The following is a 21,274-nucleotide window of genomic DNA, read 5'->3' as shown; positions in this document are numbered from 1 at the left end:
TTTATGATCATTCTCTAATGTTTGAGAGCTCTATCACCCTACCACTCTTGTTTAAATCCTTAATACTCCTTTAAAATGGAAAAGGGAGGAAAGAGTAACAAACATGTACCTATAAATAGGGGGTTAAGAGTTTGAGCTTGAAAAAACTATAAATTAATTATGTTGTGATCTTGAGGGACTCTAAGGGAGTATATTTGAATGCTTGAGAGAATAAGATATACGAAAAGGAAAATAATGAGGACTAAACCCATTTTATAGGGATTTGAAGGCTAGCTATAGGCGTAATCAATGGCCTTTTACTAGGTTCTCCTACTGTTACAAAAGATTCCCCGTGTCTTTGACACGTGTAAGGAATTGAGGCTGATTTAGATTCCTCATACATATTCATCATTAACCACATTTAATATGGCGCGTGCACCCATCTCAATTGACGCTTGAGGGTTCACCTCGATTGATACCTAGAGATTTACCCCCAAGTTATGCTTGAGGGACTCACCCCTAACTATGTTTTAGGGACTCATCCCTAGTCATGCTTGAGGGGACTCTCCCCAAACCATGCCTGAGAGACTTGTCCAAATGCAAAGGTAGGAGGCGGTCAAACTAAATCACTTCGTCCTTTACAAGCTCTCGTGCTTGAGGGATAGCGTGTTATTATTATTGTAAATAATCCACATGAGGCAATACATATTTCACTAAGGGTAGGCGAATACCAAACATCACCCAAAGTAGAGCCCTTAGTCTCCCAATTATCACAACACATGCCAATTGCATATAACACTCCCTCATTGATGGTATTATTCGCCAATTATTGAACATGGTTAAAATCATTTATTTCTCATCCATGGAACATTGGGATAGACGTGTTATTATGCACTAACAGTATGGATGTACAATAAAATAGGAAATTCATATTCTCCTAAAAGAATAGGGAGAATAACATTTTCACGCTCCTAAGAGGGGTAGAATAACCACCCCATGGGTCCAAGAATACAAGCTTAATAAATCTCTATAAATACCTAAACCACGAAGTTGAGAAGAACATTCAGTTCATTCAAAAACCACCCAGATACAGGACTTCTAACCATCCATGTGTGAGCTTGCTTTAACACCAATAACAACCTTAAAATCCTCAAATAACCCTACACAATTAGAAGTTGTCACTTATTATACTTTTAGCAAGTACAATAATATAGTAAAAACAACTTATAATTAAAAAATATTTTTAAACCTTGATCACTATTATGAATAATTTTAAATTTTAAATTTTTTAAAATATTCTTTATTTAATTCAAAAATATTTTTTATCACAAAGAGGGCACAAGGCCCCAAAGAAAAACAATCAAACAAAAATTAAATGAGAGGTGGATCCCCCTAAGACATCAGTAGATAGAAGAACTATTATCCCCGTTGGATAATCCTCATAGTATTGAATTCCAATTTTGTGATGAAGACTTAAATTGGCCAAAGTATTTGCGTAAGCATTTGCTTCTCTATAAACATGATCAATTCGAACTTCCCACTCCCAATCAAGAATGATTTTTATTCTTTGAGTAAGACCTATCCCGGGTCCTACAAGAGTATAATGTTTATTATAACATAAGAGATAGATTTGTTATCAATATGGAGTTCCACTCTTTTGTAACCCTTGTTGAAAGTAAATTTTAGGCCCTCTAGTACTCCCCAGAGTTTTGTAATGTTGGCGTCATATGATCCAATGTTCTTGGAAAAACCACCATGTCACGTACCATTGTTATCCCCGATTAAACCTCCATACCCAACCCTCATGTCTCCTTTTGAAGTACCATTTGTATTCAGTCTTACCCATTCCCCTAGTGGAGGGTTCCATTTCATGTCAATGAGACTTTGTTGTCTTCTAGTTATCTTCCGACTAAGGTTTATGCTATCTTGATACCTCATGATTACATTGTTGATATTTTCTACTAAGTTACTGGGAAGAATGTAAACTGCTACATGAGCTCTTTGGTTCCTCCGATACCAAATAGAGTGGCGGAAGATGGACCAAAGTTCCTTCTAGTGAGCCTTTTCTCCATGGCCTATGTTTTGTAGTCAATCCACTCCTGTAAACCTACATTAAAGAACTTATTCTAGCATGAAAATATTAGATGGGATATTTTTGGCCATTTCCTTCCTGCCTTTATACCTGTCTAGTCATCTTTTTCCATAACCTCATTAATCATATGGGATAGCTTGTCCATGCAAAAAGAAAAACAAAGAGACGAGGTGAGATTCAATCTCCTTGTCTTAATCCTTTTTTGGGGAGAAATTGGCCAGTACCATTTTCATTCCATAAGACATTCATACTGACAGAGGAAATTGATTCCATAATAATGTCTATGAGCTTATCATGCAACCTAGCTTCAGTGAGAACATCTTTTACAAAATACCAGCTTAAATTATCACAGGCCTTAGCTAAGCCTACCTTGATCACAAAATAGCCTTTTTTACTTTCAATAGATTCTTATTGTGCAACATTTCTTAAGCCACGACAATATTTTTATGCATACTCCTTCTGGGATGAACCCAGTTTGGTAGGGAGCAATAAGCTTATCGATACAACATTTGAGCTTATTCACTATCACTTTACTAAGAATTTTATTTGTTGAGTTGCATAGTGAAATGGGCCTAAATTTACGAATATAATGGGGACTAGGAACCTTAGGAATCTAACAGATGTCAGTGTGATTTGCCTCTCTGAAGCATTCAATATTTCATTGAAATCACTACCTAAAAGCCAACTTCTATCCATATTCCTTACTATTCTTTTAACTCGTTCCATAACTCTTTCCTCCTTGTTGTACCCCAAAATTTTGCCTCTCCTTTTCCTCTTTTTGCTCAACCTATGGCTTAAGATTCATCTATACACATTCATCTGCATTCATGTGCATCATGCATCCATCCTCACAAACATCATAGATTCAAAGCATGTGAATAACATAATGTAGTCTAGCTTAATCTTGGGGGATTGCATCTTGATCTTTCATGCCTAAACCCTAATGTGCTTGGATCTTGTCCTAGATGGATCTTTTGATCCATAAAACCCTAATTGTGGGTGTTCATCGTGGGTGGCTCATTTGTTAACCTTGCTTTGGGCTAAAAACCCTAATGTTAGAGGCAGGTGATTTGAGTTGGTTCTTTGAGCCTTGGCCCTTATTCACCTTATCTTTCACTTTAATCATGGAAACCCTAATCTTGTTGTAATCCTCTGTGTAAGGTATTATGGAACATTTGTTCACCTTTTGACCATGTAGGCTTACAAACCTAAGCCATTGATCCCTTATGGTTTATCTAAACATCTGTGACCTTATGACTTGATCTTTGATTCCCAAATCCTAACTCGGGAGGTGCATCATGCCCTAGCATTAGGGGATTGCATCATGCCTTGTTTATTACTTCAAGGCTTGGTTCTTTTCTTTACATTGTTGGTGCTTGACTAAGTTATGGTCATCCTTTGTTTTACTTATTTGTTCATGCACTTATTGTCACACCATCATGTTGTTTCACATACAAATTTGACTTTTGATATTATCCATAAGCATAACATAATCATTTAGGTAATGTGTGTCTCTAAAATCCAAGCCATTTGGTTGCTTAAGCTTACAAGTTTTGATCCATTCATCCATTGCATTGCATTTTAGGATTTATCACCTAAGTTGACTTTTTGGTCAACCAAGTTGACCAAAGTCAACATACCATTTCTGGATGAACTTAAGTTTAGGCTATGCTTACTCATTTGTCATTCATGCTTGGTAGAATCCATGTACATTCCATTCATTTGAACTTGATTTCACACATTTTTAGAATTAACAAAGACAATTAAATGCATTTAATTCATCAACACTTTCACATACTCAAATTTACATTAATATTGACAAATCAATTTTGCATACAACATGACCACAGTTCATTACATATGGGAATTGTATATATTATAATGTATTTATCTATACAAAATTCCACAAATTCCATACAACATCTACATGACTTATATGCTTTTGTTTGAGTTTAATTGCCAATTCAGGTTCCTCGTGATCTTCCCAAATCTCCTTGCATCTCCACCTACAAAGGCATGAAGCAAAACCATAACATGTTAAACAATCCTTCCAATCATATTTTCATTTTGCAAATCCCATTCAATTATAACAAACAAGTCCATATTTTACAATTCAAACAATTATAAAACCTATAATTTCTATTATCACATCATTCACTTTTAAGCCATTTTTAAAAAATAGTCATCAAACCAAGTCATTGACATTTCATACTAAACCATTGAGCATTTCATAATAACACCACAAATTGCCAATCTTTAACATTAACAACTCAATTTCATAACAATTCCAAGTTCACATACTAACTAAATTTTTAACTAGCTTCTAATGGCTTGAATTAACTAACCTCTAATTTCATTTGATTTTTGCTAAAACCACTTTCTAACTTAATCACCAACAGTTGATGCACTAACTGTTTCTATTAATTTCCATCGATTCATACAAGATCCAAACAAATTATTACTGATTACACCCCCTAGGCCGCTGGATCTCAGCTGAACAAGTTTGATGGTCCTCTGCCTTGAGGCCCATCCAGAATCCATCAATAACACCAAGTCCCTGGGTCTGTACCCCCTTGCTTTCAATCATGTTTTATCTTAGTTTAATTTTCACTTAATTTGTTAAATCTTGGGTTAGTAAGTAGGATTAGCATAGTTAATTTCACTTAGTAGATTAATTATTTGATGGTGGTTAATTGATTACGTTGTTTTAATTAATTGTGAACTAATTAATTAATTTTAATTAATAGATAATATTGATTAATATGTTTTCTTCTGATAAATCGGTCAATTACAATCATTAGAAATTCTAGGTTTAAGTTGATTTGAACTTAGCCTAATTTCTTCGTCATATATTCATATGGTTTTTAATTAATAGTTGGTTTTAATTAATTATGAATAATCTTGATCGTTATTTCCATTTAATCAAATTTGTGCATATTTCTCATTGCTCCCTTAAGGCTTAAAATCTTGATTTTAATACATGTCCCCTTAGCTTAGGGTTTTAATCAGATTTGTCTGATTTTATTTAGTTGATAAAATCAATAGGTCTATTATTATACATAGTTCAACTAATATATTCAATCTCATTGGGTAGTGTTGACCAAAGGGCACTTTGGTCAACCAAATTCTTTGTATTATGCTGAAACCTCCATGCCTAGTCAAGTAATCAAAAGACCCTTGATCACTTGATATAGCAGGTTCGTTGTGCTCAAGCTATTGGATATGCTGAATCTCAGGAGCTCAAGACCTCAAGGTTCAAATGCAAGATCAAGACTTCAAGTCAACATCAGTCAAGCATAGCTAGCAAAGTGGACTACTTCTCAAGCACAACAAAGGTATCAACACTTGACGATCATAATTCAGATTGTGTGGCACGATCCTTAAGAAATAGAGAAGGAATGAGAGTGGAGAATTCCTATCCTCATTTTGAATATCTTTGGGTACAGGACAAATGACCCAGTTGCTCATCGTATTCACCTATATTCATAGACTTTAGCATAATTCAAATTATATAATTGTCAAGTCTTCTTCTACAACAAGATCAACATGCAGGCTCCTATCAGTAACTTGTCAATTCTGATTCAAGTTGCACGTTATGAGCCTTAAAACACAAATAATGATGAGACTGGAGAATTCTTATCCTTGTTTAGGATATCTTTGAGTACGAGACGAATGACCCAGTTGCTCAAGGTATTCGCCTTTGTCCATAGACTTTAGTGCAATTTGAATCATACAATTGACAAGTCTTCTTCAAGCAAGCATCAATCATTCAACATTTCAATAATGAAGCACTGTTGTTATTAGCACCATGTGGTTGTATACCATCTTTCAATCAATTCATTCTTGCCTATAAGGTGGTAGACCTTGGCAATCTTTTCCTGTCTATAAGGTGATAGACCTTGGCATTCCATTTGCATTGTAGGGCTGTGCACCCAGGAAATTCATTTCATTCTTGCCTATAAGGTGGTAGGCCATGGCAGTCTTTTCTTGCCTATAAGGTGGTAGACCTTGGCAACCCTTTCTTGCCTATAAGTGGTAGACCTTGGTAATCTTTCTTTTCCCCGTGAGGTGGTGGACCTTGGCAAACTCTTCATATGCCTATGGAGTTATAGACTTTGGCACTTGGTTATTAAAACCTTGACAATCCCTTTGAGTATCCTTGTAGAGTTATGGACTCTGGGAAATCCTCTTGCCTATCAGGTTGTGGACCTTGACAGTGCTTTCCTTTTCCTTGAGAGTTATGGACTCTGGGATCTGTTTCTCTTTGTCTTTTGAGGTGGTAGACCTTGACAATTCAGTTTTTTTCCTACAGAATTATAAACTCTGGTAGTGATACCTTGCCTAGAAGGTTATGAACCTTGGCACTCCTTTTTCTGCCTTGAAGGGTTGTGTACCCTGGCAATCAATTTATCTTCCTTTGTTTCAGCCTTAGTAGGTTGAACTACGAAAGCTCTGACTTTCTCATTGCATAGTGAGAATACGTAGGCAGGAGAATTCAGATTCTCCGTGAGCTACCTTATTTATTACTACCCTATTTATTAATCCTTCATTCTTCATTCTTCAATCAATACCATCTTTTTGAGATCAAACGTCACTTTTTCTTGGACTCCACACACATCCTTTTATGAAGATATAGTGGCAGTCCACCTTGTGAACCAAGAGTTGTTTGGCTCATACCCAAACATTTAATTCCTTCTTTTTTGGCTAAGACGCTTGTTTACTCTTCGGTTCAGAGTCTATCCCTTCATGGATCCAAGATACAATTCTTCTTTGATTTCAAACTAATTGTTCCCCAGCAAGTGATATATTGTTCCTTGTACCCATTAATACTTTTTTGTGGACCCCGTATATACCCTTTTAGGATGATATAGCGGCAGTCCACCTTGTGAATCAAGATTTATTTGGCTCGTACCTAAACATTTAATTCCTTCTTTTTCGGCTAAGACGCATCTTTGCTCTTCGATTCAAAGTTCACTCTCCTTTGTGGGTTCCCATGTTACCGTTATGTTGGTGCAAGTTTTACTTTTCATCACTATCAATCTTTCTCCTTTGTTTTCGTGGTTCCACGAACTATGAATGCTCTTATTTTCTCATTGCACGATGAGAATACGTAGGCACGAGGGTTCGAATCCTCCGCGAGCATACTTATTTATTTCCTCCATCCATCTCCATGATACATTCATATTCTACCTTAATTCACTTCATGTGATACACCCTAATCTTTGAGTCAAATACATTATCCCTTTGAGCTTTATCATGTGTTACCTTGTGAACCAAGAGATGTTTGTATTGTGAAACCAAACACTTAATTCTCTTTCTTTTCGGTTATTTCAATACAGTGGTACCATGTCTTAGGCCCCTCACTTGTTGGTTCATACTACTTTTACTATTGGGTTCATATTTTACCCCTTGTTGTAGTTCAAACATCATAATCCTTTGGTTCATATCATACTTGTTATCACAACTTTTTTCACCTCCCATCATTAGTTCTATGAACTACATAGCTCTGAATTCCTTATCACACTATAAGGATACGTAGGCATGGGGACCCCAATCCTCACCAAGCACTTTATTTATTCTTTTTTTGTTTCCCTTATCTTTTGCGAGTAATCTTTAGATAGAACACCCAGTCGAGCAAGAACAGTCAAAACGGTTCTCATAGAGTACCATGGATGTTAGGGGTGTTAATACCTTCCCCTTGCATAACCGACTTCCATACCCAATATCTCTTTCCCCGGGTTTTATCGATGTTTTCCCTTTCCTTCGGAAATAAATAAAGTTTAATGGCAACTCTGTTGTATGTTCAAACGTACGATGCGTTTGAATATATTTTTGCTAACTTCACTTCTATCATCATTTGAGCTAGCGTAAACAGGAGTGAACATACACTTTTCACCATAATTCAAAAATATATAATCTAGATAGTTTATCAATTAAATAAATATCTTTGTAAATTTAACTTATCTTTTATATATAATCTAAAAGATGAATTATATTTAATTTCATAATTTTTTAAATTAATAGAAAAATATTTTTTATAATAGTGATTTAAAAGAGTATTATCAACAAATTTAATATCATAATCCTAATCCACTTTATTAACTAATGTTACTCACTCAATATTTTTAGAAACCGAGATAGTATCAACTGTGGTCACGTATTATCATCGTTTTCCCATAAAATATTGGTTATCATGACATATATTTTTACGTATTATAATCTAAAAGATGACGTATTTTATTTGTGTGTTCGGTTTTTACGTTGAATTTTTAACGTTTAACTTTATCTTTCTCTAAACTATTGTCATTGTTTATTTATTGATTCTATCTTGATTTATCATGACCGTATATGCACGCTACTTTTGCTTTTTTTTCCATAAAATATCGGTTATCATGACATGTATTTTTAACGTTTTTCTCTAACTTTTTCCAAACTATTGACATAATTCATTTTCTAATTTTATTATGATTGATTATGCATATTATATTTTTTGTTTTTATTTATTTATTTAATAATTTTTTTTAATGTCTTCACTTACTAGTCTTTTTCTTTCTGTAAGTTCTAATATTTAAAGTCTTGTTTGTTTTTCTATACTCGTTTTATTATATTAATAATAATAATTTATTATTATAATTATTATTTTATAATTTTTGTATTTTAAATATTCTGAGTTCACAAGATTCATGAGTTGGAGTGATGATAGAGTATTCATAGTCACATTTTCTTTGCGTGTCCGGTTTTTATGTTTAATTTTTAATGATTTTCTTTTACTTTTCTAGATTTTTGTCTGTGTTCATTTGATGATTCTAACCTGAGTTGTCATGACTCCTGATACACGCTACTTTTGCTTTTTTTCCCATAAAATATTGGTTATCATGACATATATTTTTAACGTTTTTCTCTAACTTTTTCGAACTATTGGCATAATTCATTTTCTGAATTTATCATGACTGTCTATGCTTATTATTTTTTTTGTTTTTATTTCTTTCTTTAATAATTTTTTCAATGTCTTCACTTGCTAATCTTTTTCTTTCCTTAAGTTTTAGCATTTAAAGTCTTATTTGTTTTTCTTTACTCGTTTTTATTATATTAATAATAAATAATTTATTATTATAATTATTATTTTATAATTTTTGTATTTTAAATATTCTAAGTTCACGAGATTCATGAGTTAGAGAGATGATAGAGTATTCATAGTCACACTTTCTTCATTCCTCAATCAATACCATCTTTTTGAGATCAAACGTCACTTTTTCTTGGACTCCACGCACATCCTTTTATGAAGATATAGTGGCAGTCCACCTTGTGAACCAAGAGTTGTTTGACTCATACCCAAACATTTAATTCCTTCTTTTTTGGCTAAGACGCTTGTTTACTCTTCGGTTCAGAGTCTATCCCTTCATGGATCCAAGATACAATTCTTCTTTGATTTCAAACTGATTGTTCCCCAGCAAGTGATATATTGTTCCTTGTACCCATTAATACTTTTTTGTGGACCCCATATATACCCTTTTAGGACGATATAGCGGCAGTCCACCTTGTGAATCAAGATTTATTTGGCTCGTACCCAAACATTTAATTCCTTCTTTTTCGGCTAAGACGCATCTTTGCTCTTCGATTCAAAGTTCACTCTCCTTTGTGGGTTCCTATGTTACCGTTATGTTGGTGCAAGTTTTACTTTTCATCACTATCAATCTTTCTCCTTTGTTTTCGTGGTTCCACGAACTATGAATGCTCTTATTTTCTCATTGCACGATGAGAATACGTAGGCACGAGGGTTCGAATCCTCCGCGAGCATACTTATTTATTTCCTCCATCCATCTCCATGATACATTCATATTCTACTTTAATTCACTTCATGTGATACACCCTAATCTTTGAGTCAAATACATTATCCCTTTGAGCTTTATCATGTGTTACCTTGTGAACCAAGAGATGTTTGTATTGTGAAACCAAACACTTAATTCTCTTTCTTTTCGGTTATTTCAATACAGTGGTACCATGTCTTAGGCCCCTCACTTGTTGGTTCATACTACTTTTACTCTTGGGTTCATATTTTACCCCTTGTTGGAGTTCAAACATCATAATCCTTTGGTTCATATCATACTTGTTATCACAACTTTTTTCACCTCCCATTATTAGTTCTATGAACTACAGAGCTCTGAATTCCTTATCGCACTATAAGGATACGTAGGCATGGGGACCCCAATCCTCACCGAGCACTTTATTTATTCTTTTCTTTTTTCCCTTATTCTTTTGCGAGTAATCTTTAGATAGAACGCCCAGTCGAGCAAGAGCAGTCAAAACGGTTCTCATAGAGTACCATGGATGTTAGGGGTGTTAATACATTCCCCTTGAATAACCGACTTCCATACCCAGTATCTCTTTCCCCGGGTTTTATCAATGTTTTCTCTTTCCTTCGGAAATAAATAAAATTTGATGACGACTCTGTTGTATGTTCAAGCGTACGATACGTTTGAATATATTTCCACTAGCTTCATCGTTTGGGCTAGCGTAAACAGGAGTAAACATACACTTTTTACCATAATTCAAAAATATATAATCTAGATAGTTTATCTATTAAATAAATATCTTTCTAAATTTAACTTATCTTTTATATATAATCTAAAAGATTAATTATATTTAATTTCATAATTTGTTAAATTAATAGAAAATTATATTTTATAATAGTGATTTAAAAGAGTATTATCAACAAATTTAATATCATAATCCTAATCCACTTTATTAACCAATGTTACTCACTCAATATTTTTAGAAACCGAGGTAGTATTAACTGTGGTCACGTCCTTTTGGGGAAAGAAGAGTAACTAAAGGCTAAAATGTCTCCTTTTATGGGATCATAATTATTTACTATATTTAAAAAAAAATAGATTTGTTGACTAAATCCAACTTAACTCTATTTCTTTTCAAGCCACAGCTTCATTCATTTCACTGGATGAATGAACATGAAGTTAGGGAACATACCAATATAGCAATAATAAAAAAACCACATCTTCTTATCATGTTCTTTTTGAATCATCCCTTTTTCTTCTTCTTAATCAATCATTTGTAACATTCTGGTAAGATTCATCTTTCTTTTCTATCTTTCTTGTTATTGTCACATTGTTCATTCTTTAGTCTTTGTTCATGTATATCTTATGTGTGTTCATGTGTGTGTAATTCAAATACAAAAGAATAATATAGCTTCAATTATTTGAGGAACATTACATTCAAAGAGAACATAATATCTACTTTAAATTTCACTATTAAAAACTTAGGTATGTTCTTTTTTTCCCCCCTTTAAGATGATTTTTTCTATATTAACTACTACTTTTTATGTGAAAAATTTGTGATCATAGGTAAAAACATAAAGAAAATGCCCAAGGATTACAATGGATCACCAAAGCATTATAATCAACTTGAATCCAAGAGAAATAGACTCACATGGATTTTAGGTGTAAGTGGATTATGTATATTGTCCTATGTAATGGGTGCATGGAGAAGCACAGGAACACCAAACCAATCTGAGACATACTCAAAAGTAGATTGCAATGTTGGAACAAACACAGGCTCGTCCTCGTCTTCGTCTTCGTCGTCGACTTTAGATTTTTCAAGTCATCATTCGATCGAAATAAGTACTTCTACAGGGGTACCAGAGTTTCCAGCATGTGACATGTTGTATAGCGAATACACACCATGTCAAGATCCAAATAGAGGTAGAAAATTTGACAGAAACATGATGAAATATAGAGAAAGACATTGTCCTTCAAAAGAAGAGCTTCTGTCTTGTCTTATACCCGCGCCGCCGAAATATAAGACACCTTTTAAATGGCCTCAAAGTAGAGATTTTGCTTGGTATGATAATATTCCACACAAGGAACTTAGTATTGAGAAAGCTATTCAAAATTGGATTCAAGTTGAAGGCGATCGGTTTCGTTTCCCCGGTGGAGGTACCATGTTTCCTCGCGGAGCGGACGCGTATATTGATGATATAAATGAGCTTATTCCTCTTACAACTGGTAATGTCAGAACTGCAATTGATACCGGATGTGGCGTAAGTTCATTCATCTATATACTTTATCTTAAATTTTGAGACCTCGTATAGGTTAACCACATTTCAACTGTGAAAAAATAAACTGAGATTCTATTTGATCACAGTTTAACTGTTACAAATTTTGGGCTCTATACTGTTTCATAGATGGCTATGCTAAATTTGAGTGTTAAGATTGTGTAAATGTTGCTAACACTTTATGTATCTATATGTGAATCTAATTGTAAAGGTGGCAAGTTGGGGTGCTTACCTATTGAAAAGGGACATTGTAGCAATGTCATTTGCACCAAGAGATACACATGAAGCTCAAGTTCAGTTTGCATTGGAGAGAGGAGTTCCTGCTATGATTGGTATCATGGCTTCACAGAGACTTCCATATCCAGCAAGAGCTTTTGATATGGCTCATTGTTCTCGCTGCCTCATACCATGGAACCAACATGGTTGGTATTCATATTTCTCATACTATTTTTATCGGATAAACGATTTGGAAAATTTCTGACACGAGACACTCTGACACTTTTCATCGGGGCCACCGACTCTTTTCATAGGGCGTGCCCTTGGTGAATTACCCCGTCTGACATCCGTTTTGTCCGTATTTTTTCGTGGGACGGACCAAGGTTTTAGCCTCGCACCTCTAATATGTTCATCTCACCCCGTTTTTTTGCGGGCACGAATATTAACAAGAACTTTTACAACTTTTAGCCTTTAGAGGTGCAAGGCACGCATGCCCACCCCGCCCCACTCTCATTTTTTTTTGACACGGCACCCTCAACTATGTCTGTTCCGCTCTTTTTTATAGACTTTTGCGAAACGGACCTAAATAAAATGGATATGCCTGTTCTTCGCCCCTACTTTTAACCCTCGCAAATCTTTGAGAAACTTGTCATTGTTAGAGATTTTTGATAATTTGTCAGAAATTTCTAGATTTCGCTCCTGTTAAATTAAATTGGCGTAAAGTGTAGATAATTAAGTAATAAGAAAGCTTTGTATTTTTGGCAAGTTGTTAACATGAATCTAATGTTCATGGCACAGATGGTATGTATTTGATTGAAGTAGATAGAGTCCTAAGGCCAGGTGGTTATTGGATTCTCTCTGGTCCACCAATCAGATGGAAGAAATACTGGACAGGTTGGGATAGAACACAAGAAGATTTGAAGCGAGAACAAGATTCCATTGAGGAAGTTGCGAAACGCATATGTTGGAAGAAAGTTATCGAGAAAGACGATCTTTCCATTTGGCAAAAGCCTAAAAATCACCTCGAATGCGCGCAACTTAAACAAACTTATAAAACGCCCCACGTTTGTCAGTCTGATAATCCCGATATGGCTTGGTAAGTACTCTTCATATCGTTATTACGTATTCATCAGACACTAACGATCATTTTACAACTATTTCTAGAGGGTTTGAACTTCGAACTTCGAACTTCATCGTCTTTAGTTGACATTTGATTTGATTGAAAAAGGTACCAAAACATGGAAAAGTGCATAACTCCATTACCTGAAGTTAGCAGTTCAAGCCAAGTAGCCGGAGGAGAGCTAGAAAAATGGCCAAAACGCGCGTTTACAGTCCCTCCAAGAATCGCGAGTGGTTCGATACCAAGCATCACCACGGAGAAATTTCAAAAGGATAATGAGATATGGAGGGACAGAATGGCACATTACAAGCGTATTACTCCTATTGCTCAAGGAAGATATAGAAACATTATTGATATGAATGCTTATCTTGGTGGATTTGCAGCATCCTTAATAAAATTTCCGGTTTGGGTTATGAATGTTGTTCCATCAAATTCAGCTCATGACACTCTTGGTGCAATCTATGAAAGAGGTTTCATTGGTACTTACCATGATTGGTGTGAAGCTTTCTCAACTTATCCTAGAACTTATGATCTCATTCATGCAGCTGGTGTTTTTGGAATATATCAAGATAGGTTTGTATTTTCACATTATCTAACCATTTCTCAAATGTATCTTTTGCGTTAATAACGTTTTGATTCTTGGATTTTGAGTTCGAAATCGGTCTTTTTGGTCACCAAATGTCCGGTTTGATGTCTTAAAGGACCGGTCTGATGTCTTAAATGATGTATCAAAACGTTATTAAGACTAATCATAAAGACGAAATGCCGCATTTGACCTACTATTTATAGTATGTTTTTGACATGATGAATTGTTATATATATGGAAGGTGCAACATTAATGTGATACTATTGGAGATGGATAGAATACTAAGGCCAGAAGGAACTGTGATATTCAGAGAAGGAGTAGAGCTTCTTACAAAGATTAAAGGTGTTACAGATGCAATGAAATGGAAGAGCACTATAATAGATCATGAAAGTGGACCCTTTAACCCAGAAAAGATTCTTATTGCTACAAAAACTTATTGGACTGGTGAAGTTAAAGAAAGTAGCAACTAGTATACATAGTTTTTTGTTTTTTTTTTCATTTTGCAAATTGATTTTGTTCAGATGTTTTGTTTCACTGACTTTACATTATTATTTTTGTTGCCTAATTTTGTATTGTAAAAGGCAAGGACTTTATTAATGCAACAACTTTATAGCAATTGTAGATTTATTATAAGATTTTTTTTTATCAAAAGTTTTATAGTCAAAATAAATCTCTTTGTATTTTTTTTAAATATGTTAATGAAATACATATTAAGAAAACATTTATAATTATCTAGAAATTATAAATTTTTAAGTTTTATAGTCAAAATATCTTTATATTTTAAAATATGCTAATGTAATACATAATTAAAAAAAAACATTTATAATCATCTAGAAATTATAATTTTTCAAGTTTTATATTCTTGTTTTTTTTTATAAATATGTTAATGAAATACATAATTAAAATAATCATCTAGAAATTATGAATTTTCAAGTTTCATAGTCAAATTATTCTTGTATTTTTTAAAGTATGATAATGAAATATATAATAAAAATATTTGTAATCATTTGGAAATTATATTTTTGAAGTGTCATAGTCAAAATATCTTTGTATTTTTTAAAATTTTCTAATGAAATATATAAAAAAAAAAAAAAAAACATTTATAATCATCTAGAAGTTATCATTTTTCAATACTAACTTGAAAAAAGCATTTCAACCGTGTGGTTGTTAAAATTACTTTCATAAAAATAATTCTAATTAAAAGTAATTTGAAGATAGAGTAGTTAATTTCTAGACACATCTATATAAAAATTAAATATGATCCATTAGTTATAAATTTCAAAAAGGTGATTTTTTTTGTATTTTCAAAAAATAATATCTATAAAATCTTCTTCAAAAATAATAAAAGTTATTTCAAAATTATTTTTTATAAATTAAAAGAGTAATATTAATACCCCATAACTTGAGTATTTATTATTAAAATTTAGACAAAATCAAAATCACAATAAAAAAAATAAAAAATAGGTCTAAAAAATTATTTTAATGAGTAATTAAATAAGTCTTTAAAATTTTAAAATTTTGACATCTAAACAAAAGTCCTAAAAACAGGATGAAATATTTAAAATAGAGTTTTATAGTAAAAAAAATAGTAAAATAGGATGAAACAGTAAGAAAAAATAGTAAAAGCTTTGAAATTTTTCATTTGAAACTTAAAAATAAAAATAAAAAACCTTTGAAATTTTTTTAAACAAAAATATTTAATATTATAAAAATCATTTAATAAAAAAGACTAAATCAAATGAGCCTTAAATGACAGATTTAAAATCATTTCTCAAAGTAAAATCAATTCTTCTCAAGAATACTCAAATATGCCAATAATTTTATGCTTCAAAAATTAACTTTACCTTCCAACATACACAAAATGTATATAGATAGATAGATTGGTATCAGCAGTGATCACCTTGAAGTTATGAACCAATGCTGATATTTAACCAACCACAACCTGCATAATATACTAACCAATGCTGATATTTAACCAATCACAACCCTGCATAATATACTAGCCAATCACAACACTGCATAATATACCTATAGTTAAAAACACAAACTTTGATGACTCGAAAACCGACATCCAGCCACAAGGAGGCGGGTCGTTGTAATGCAACCAAGCTTCATACACAAGAAAACTTATCGACAATGATGTTCAATCCATCTTGCCCTCAGAAGCTATACATAACTGTAATACATGCAAGTATAACATACATCATCATCTCTTTACTAATTCAAAAGACGGTTCGGTAAACATAAACCAAATCAATAAAAGGTCTTCAGATAATATTTTCAGAAGAAAGAAATAAAACACACAATAAACAAAGCTATTATATAGTCAGAGTCTCTCTCATCTTGCCCCCATATCTTCTTCCAGTCTATGTTTTATAACTTTCTTTTTTTTTCATATGCTTTTAAGACGATCACTCCGCGGTCATTGGCTGGGTTATGCAACACCTGAACCTCGCCTTCCGAACGGTTGTCATGACCTCGATCTCTGCATTTTCAAGCATTGCTACAATCTCAGGAAAGGGTGGCCTGACGTCAGGGTTTGGATCCCAGCACCTTGTCATGATCTCCCGGAGAACAGGCAAACAGTCATGGGGCAGGAGTGGGCGAACATTCCTGTTGACAACCGCAAATGCTGCCTGTACTGCTGTCATGTTCTGAAATGGAAGCATGCCTGTTATGAGCTCCCACAGGACAATCCCGAAGCTATATACATCCACCTTCTGTGTGTATGGCCTATGCTGGATCATTTCCCTGCACAGATCAAGAAAGTTTGATCTAATTAGGCTACATAAATATGATATAAATCCTCAAATGGATTCTAAAGATAGAAATAACATGAAATCATGATGATGGCTCTGGTGCGGACATTACTATATACGTCTAATAAAATGAGCCGTCCCTAAATATTCTAAACATGGATTTTCAAATGAATTGCATAAATATCCGCACAGTTATTGTCTTTTTTAATACTAACTTGATCCAAAAAGCCAACATCTTTTTCATTAGATTGATCAAGTATTGGAAAAAAATAAGCAAGAAAATGGTAAAGTTACCATTAGAAGAAAGCCCCAAAAGGAAGGTAAAAACAAAAAAGTTAAAACAAAAGAGCACTGCATTACTATTAACATAGATAATTACTAAAACATGTCACTTAGCATCTATGATAAATAGTTACCAAAACAGTATATCATCACATGTTTCCGCAAATGGCAGTATGATTAAAATATATTCTATCTCAAACTAAAAGACAGCTAGTACTCGGGATCAAACTTAAACCAGGAAACACAAAGTGGTTAAGAACGAACGATGACAAACTAAATGTTCAACTATGATTTGCAACAGAACCCAACCGAATTATCATGCAACAACTATTATCCATCAAACAGGGTTTTCAGAAACATGAAGCTAAAACGTATATTAAATTAATACCAAATGAGAAAGAAAAATAAATAATCTTACGGAGCCATCCAACGATAGGTCCCAGTCTCGGGAGTCATTCCTTCAGTTTGCACCTCAATCCGGGCGACTCCAAAGTCAGCAATTTTGATTGATTTGTCACCAAAAATCAACAGGTTGTCGGACTTCAAGTCCCTGTGGATCAATCCCAGACCATGAACATACGACATGCCTCTTGCAACATCCAAAGCTTGTTTGATAGCCAGTTTGAGGGGAACAGATCGGTTTTGGCGCTTTGTTAAGAACTGTCGAAGTGATCCACCCTTAGCATACTCAGTAACGATGCACCAAACCATAGGCTTACGGCATGCACCGATGAAGCGAACAATGTTGGGATGCTTCAGTGTAGCAAGCATCATGACCTCCTGCTGGAATTGTTGTTCCATCAACAGAGCCTTCGACGTATCATTTTCAGGCCTCTCCAAGATCTTGATAGCGACATCCTCCCCAATGTAAGTACCTCGGTAGAGTTTCCCGAAAGCACCTTGAGCAAAAGCCTCGCCCATATTAAGCTTCCTCAAATCAATTGTCCACTCTTCAAAATTCTCAAGCCCCTCAGTCGGAGAACTATTGTCCATCAGAGCTTGAGCTAAAGCATCGTCGCTCAACGCATGAGTGACTCTTCCCCGGCGATTCGCACTGTGAGCAACAGAGTAGTTATCATTGGCACGCCTCTTCAACCCTTGATGATCCAACATGCGGGTATTGGAATCATTCGACCCAACACTGCTGTTATCAACCGACATTGCAACCGACCCTCCTCCATTGCTTGTCTGCAAACTCCCAACACTGTCAATCGACATATTCGTACCCTCACCAAGCTTGTGGTAAAAGCCTTGAGAAAAATCATAAAAGTTATTATTTTTGTTGAGATCTATCGGGAACTTAGCACCACCTTCCAACATTTTTTTTTTCACACGCAAAAGCAAAGCCTTCAAACTTCGCTACTTCAGCATCAAAGATTGCAACCAAACCACCTGAAAAAAAAACCATCGAACCAAAACAAAACAGCAATTAAAAATTAGCAACCAATCTTATAAATTTCAATCACAACCATCAATCCAACATTTATACATGAACATAAAAAAAATCAAAACTTGAGAGCTTCCATCACCAATACTCGGGTTCCACGACAAAACACACACACACAAAGAACTTGGTCTAAACTCTAATCAACATCACTAAGAAAAAAAACCACTTTTATAATCCAACATCATCATCACCTTTCTAAAAACTCATAATCAAATGCACACGAACCACAACGCCGAAATAATCGAACCGATACAATAACATCAACAACAACAACAGCAACAAAAAAAAACTTGCTACACTAATTACTAATTAGGTTATGCAAATCAAACCAACAAAAAAAAAGTTGAAAACAAAAATCAAACTAAAACAATTAATTAGAGTTAACAACCTTCAGTAGCTCCATATCCCTCACACCAAATGCAAAAAGAATCAAAATTTAAATCGAATTAACCAAATTAAGACACAAAAGAGCTAAAAAAAATCATGAAATTAAAAAACACCAAACTCTAAACCAGCTTCAGAATCAAATCAAAACCATAAATTAACCCCAAAACCCCACTGATCTTACGTCAAAAACTTTAAAAAACCAAAAATTTGAAGAAAAAAAAGAACTAACCCTAAAATCTGAAGTCAAGAAAAAGTGTGATAAAGAGAGAGGAATTGAAGTACCTGAAGAAAGAGAAGTTTGAATTGAGAATGAAAAGATGGTGAATTTATAGAGAGTGAGAAGAGATCGAAGAAGTGAAACCGAAAGAGAAACAGATATAGACAAGATTGAGTTCTTCCCGTACCGAGGAAGCCACACAACAACACAAAACAGCAAAGAAGAAAATGAAAACGGATGACTTTCTTTTTTGGTTTTTATTTTTTTCTTTAATATTTTTTTTTAAATTTTTTTTTTAATGCTTAGTCTTCACTTGCTAGTCTTTTTCTTTCTTTAAGTTCTAACATTCTAAAGTCTTGTTTGTTTTTCTTACTCGTTTTATTATATTCATAATTAAATTATTTAGTATTATTATTATTATTATTATTATTATTTTTTTTTATTTTAAATATTTTGAATTCCTAAGATTCATGAGTTAGAGAAATGATAGAGTATTCATAGTTATTTTTTTTTTCGTGTATTGTTTTTCCATTGTGTTTTTTTTTGCTGATTTTAATTTGAGTTGTCATAACTTCTGATGCATGCTACTCTTTGTTTTTTTCATAAAATATTGGTTAGTATGATATGTGTTTTTAATGTTTGTTTTTAACTTTTTCCTAAACTATTGTCTTATGTTTATTTATTTATTCTTTTTTGAGTTATCATGACCACTGATACACGCTACTTTTACTTTTTTCCATAAAATATCTGTTAGCATGACATGTGTTTTTTGACATTTTTTTTTACTTTCTTTAGACTGTTGTCATATTTCATTTGTTGATTTTATTCTGACTGTTATTGTTGATGTATGTTATTTTTCCTTTTTTTTCCATGAATTAGTAATAGTAATTACTATGTGATTTCGTAACTGTTAAGATAACTCAATTTATGTTGATATTTACTTGGTTTGTGTTATTTTAATTTATTTACATGTTTTAATTTTTTATTTATTTATTATAACAATGTCTTAAAAGTTAAGAGTATTTTGTTTTTAATTTTAATTTTTTGAATGATTAAATCATTTAATAAAAAAATTAATTATATATTATATTATAATATAATTTATGTATTTTAAACATTCTTAGTTCGCTTATACTTGAGCTAGAGAGATCCTAGTGTATGTAGTCACATGTTTCTTAAGTGTTTGATTTCTAGACAATTATCACTATTTGTGAATTTTATCATGAGTTATTATGATATTTTATGCATGCTACTTTTACTTTTTTCCATAAATTAACTGATACTATGATATGTATTTTCGTCACAATTAAGATAACTTTTAATAAAATTTATATTAATATTGACTTGATTTGTGTTTTTTATATAATTATATGTTTTTATTTTTTCATGACCAATGTCACAAATGTTAAGAGTATATTATTATTTTTTTAATTTTTTAAATGAATAAATTGATTGTTAAAATAAGTTAATAATTAATTTTTATTATTATTATTATTATATTTTAGTTTTTTAGTATTTTGAGTTCACAATATACTCGTGTTAGAGATATGATAGTGTATTCATAATCACATTTTATTTGTGTGTCCGGTTTTTACGTTGAATTTTAACTTTATTTTTCTCTAAACTATTGTCATTGTTTATTGATTCTATCTTGATTTGTCATGACCGTATATGCACGCTACTTTTGCTTTTTTCCATAAAATATCGATTATCATGACATGTATTTTTAACGTTTTTCTCTAACTTTTTCCAAACTATTGACATAATTCATTTTCTAATTTTATTATGATTGATTATGCATATTATATTTTTTGTTTTTATTTATTTATTTAATAATTTTTTTTAATGTCTTCACTTGCTAGTCTTTTTCTTTCTGTAGGTTCTAATATTTAAAGTCTTGTTTGTTTTTCTTTACTCGTTTTATTATATTAATAATAATAATTTATTATTATAATTATTATTTTATAATTTTTGTATTTTAAATATTCTTAGTTCACAAGATTCATGAGTTGGAGAGATGATAGAGTATTCATAGTCACATTTTCTTTGCGTGTCCGGATTTTATGTTTAATTTTTAATAATTTTTTTTTACTTTTTTAGATTTTTGTCTGTGTTCATTT

General features: G+C 32.8%; 2 protein-coding genes across 3 annotated transcripts; one reads left to right on the top strand and one right to left on the bottom strand.

The window, feature by feature from the left end:
* The first annotated feature begins 11,022 nt into the window (after positions 1-11,022).
* LOC127100470 (probable methyltransferase PMT18) lies at positions 11,023-14,655 on the top strand. Of its 2 annotated transcripts, none has more exons than XM_051037677.1 (6): positions 11,023-11,151; positions 11,431-12,125; positions 12,352-12,562; positions 13,155-13,452; positions 13,585-14,049; positions 14,304-14,655. In XM_051037677.1, the coding sequence occupies exons 2-6, from the start codon at positions 11,448-11,450 to the stop codon at positions 14,530-14,532; spliced, it is 1,881 nt and encodes a 626-aa protein (XP_050893634.1). In that variant the 5' UTR covers positions 11,023-11,151; positions 11,431-11,447; the 3' UTR covers positions 14,533-14,655. The 2 variants fall into 2 exon arrangements, with proteins under 2 accessions (XP_050893634.1, XP_050893633.1); XM_051037676.1 differs by lacking the exon at positions 11,023-11,151 and adding an exon at positions 11,213-11,349.
* A 1,534-nt stretch (positions 14,656-16,189) lies between these two features.
* Positions 16,190-19,412, bottom strand: LOC127100473 (serine/threonine-protein kinase STY13). The gene is made up of 3 exons (XM_051037678.1): positions 19,220-19,412; positions 17,522-18,495; positions 16,190-16,813 (listed from the first exon to the last, which is right to left on the bottom strand). The coding sequence occupies exons 2-3, from the start codon at positions 18,421-18,423 to the stop codon at positions 16,474-16,476; spliced, it is 1,242 nt and encodes a 413-aa protein (XP_050893635.1). The 5' UTR covers positions 18,424-18,495; positions 19,220-19,412; the 3' UTR covers positions 16,190-16,473.
* Between the last annotated feature and the right edge of the window lie 1,862 nt (positions 19,413-21,274).

This window comes from Lathyrus oleraceus, chromosome 7 (genome assembly GCF_024323335.1).
Source record: "Lathyrus oleraceus cultivar Zhongwan6 chromosome 7, CAAS_Psat_ZW6_1.0, whole genome shotgun sequence".
In the NCBI taxonomy this organism is placed as follows: Eukaryota; Viridiplantae; Streptophyta; class Magnoliopsida; order Fabales; family Fabaceae; genus Lathyrus; species Lathyrus oleraceus.
The sequence above is the reverse complement of the archived record's forward strand: the minus strand, read 5'-3'. Positions and strand labels throughout refer to the sequence as shown.

Excerpts from the sequence above, each read along its gene's own strand:
- LOC127100470 (XM_051037677.1), top strand. The coding sequence starts at position 11,448 with ATGCCCAAGGATTACAATGGATCACCAAAGCATTATAATCAACTTGAA. Across the intron at positions 12,126-12,351 it reads CAATTGATACCGGATGTGGC|GTGGCAAGTTGGGGTGCTTA; the intron begins GTAAGTTCATTC and ends CTAATTGTAAAG. Across the intron at positions 12,563-13,154 it reads CATACCATGGAACCAACATG|ATGGTATGTATTTGATTGAA; the intron begins GTTGGTATTCAT and ends TTCATGGCACAG.
- LOC127100473 (XM_051037678.1), bottom strand. The coding sequence starts at position 18,423 with ATGTTGGAAGGTGGTGCTAAGTTCCCGATAGATCTCAACAAAAATAAT. Across the intron at positions 16,814-17,521 it reads ACCTATCGTTGGATGGCTCC|GGAAATGATCCAGCATAGGC; the intron begins GTAAGATTATTT and ends TGATCTGTGCAG.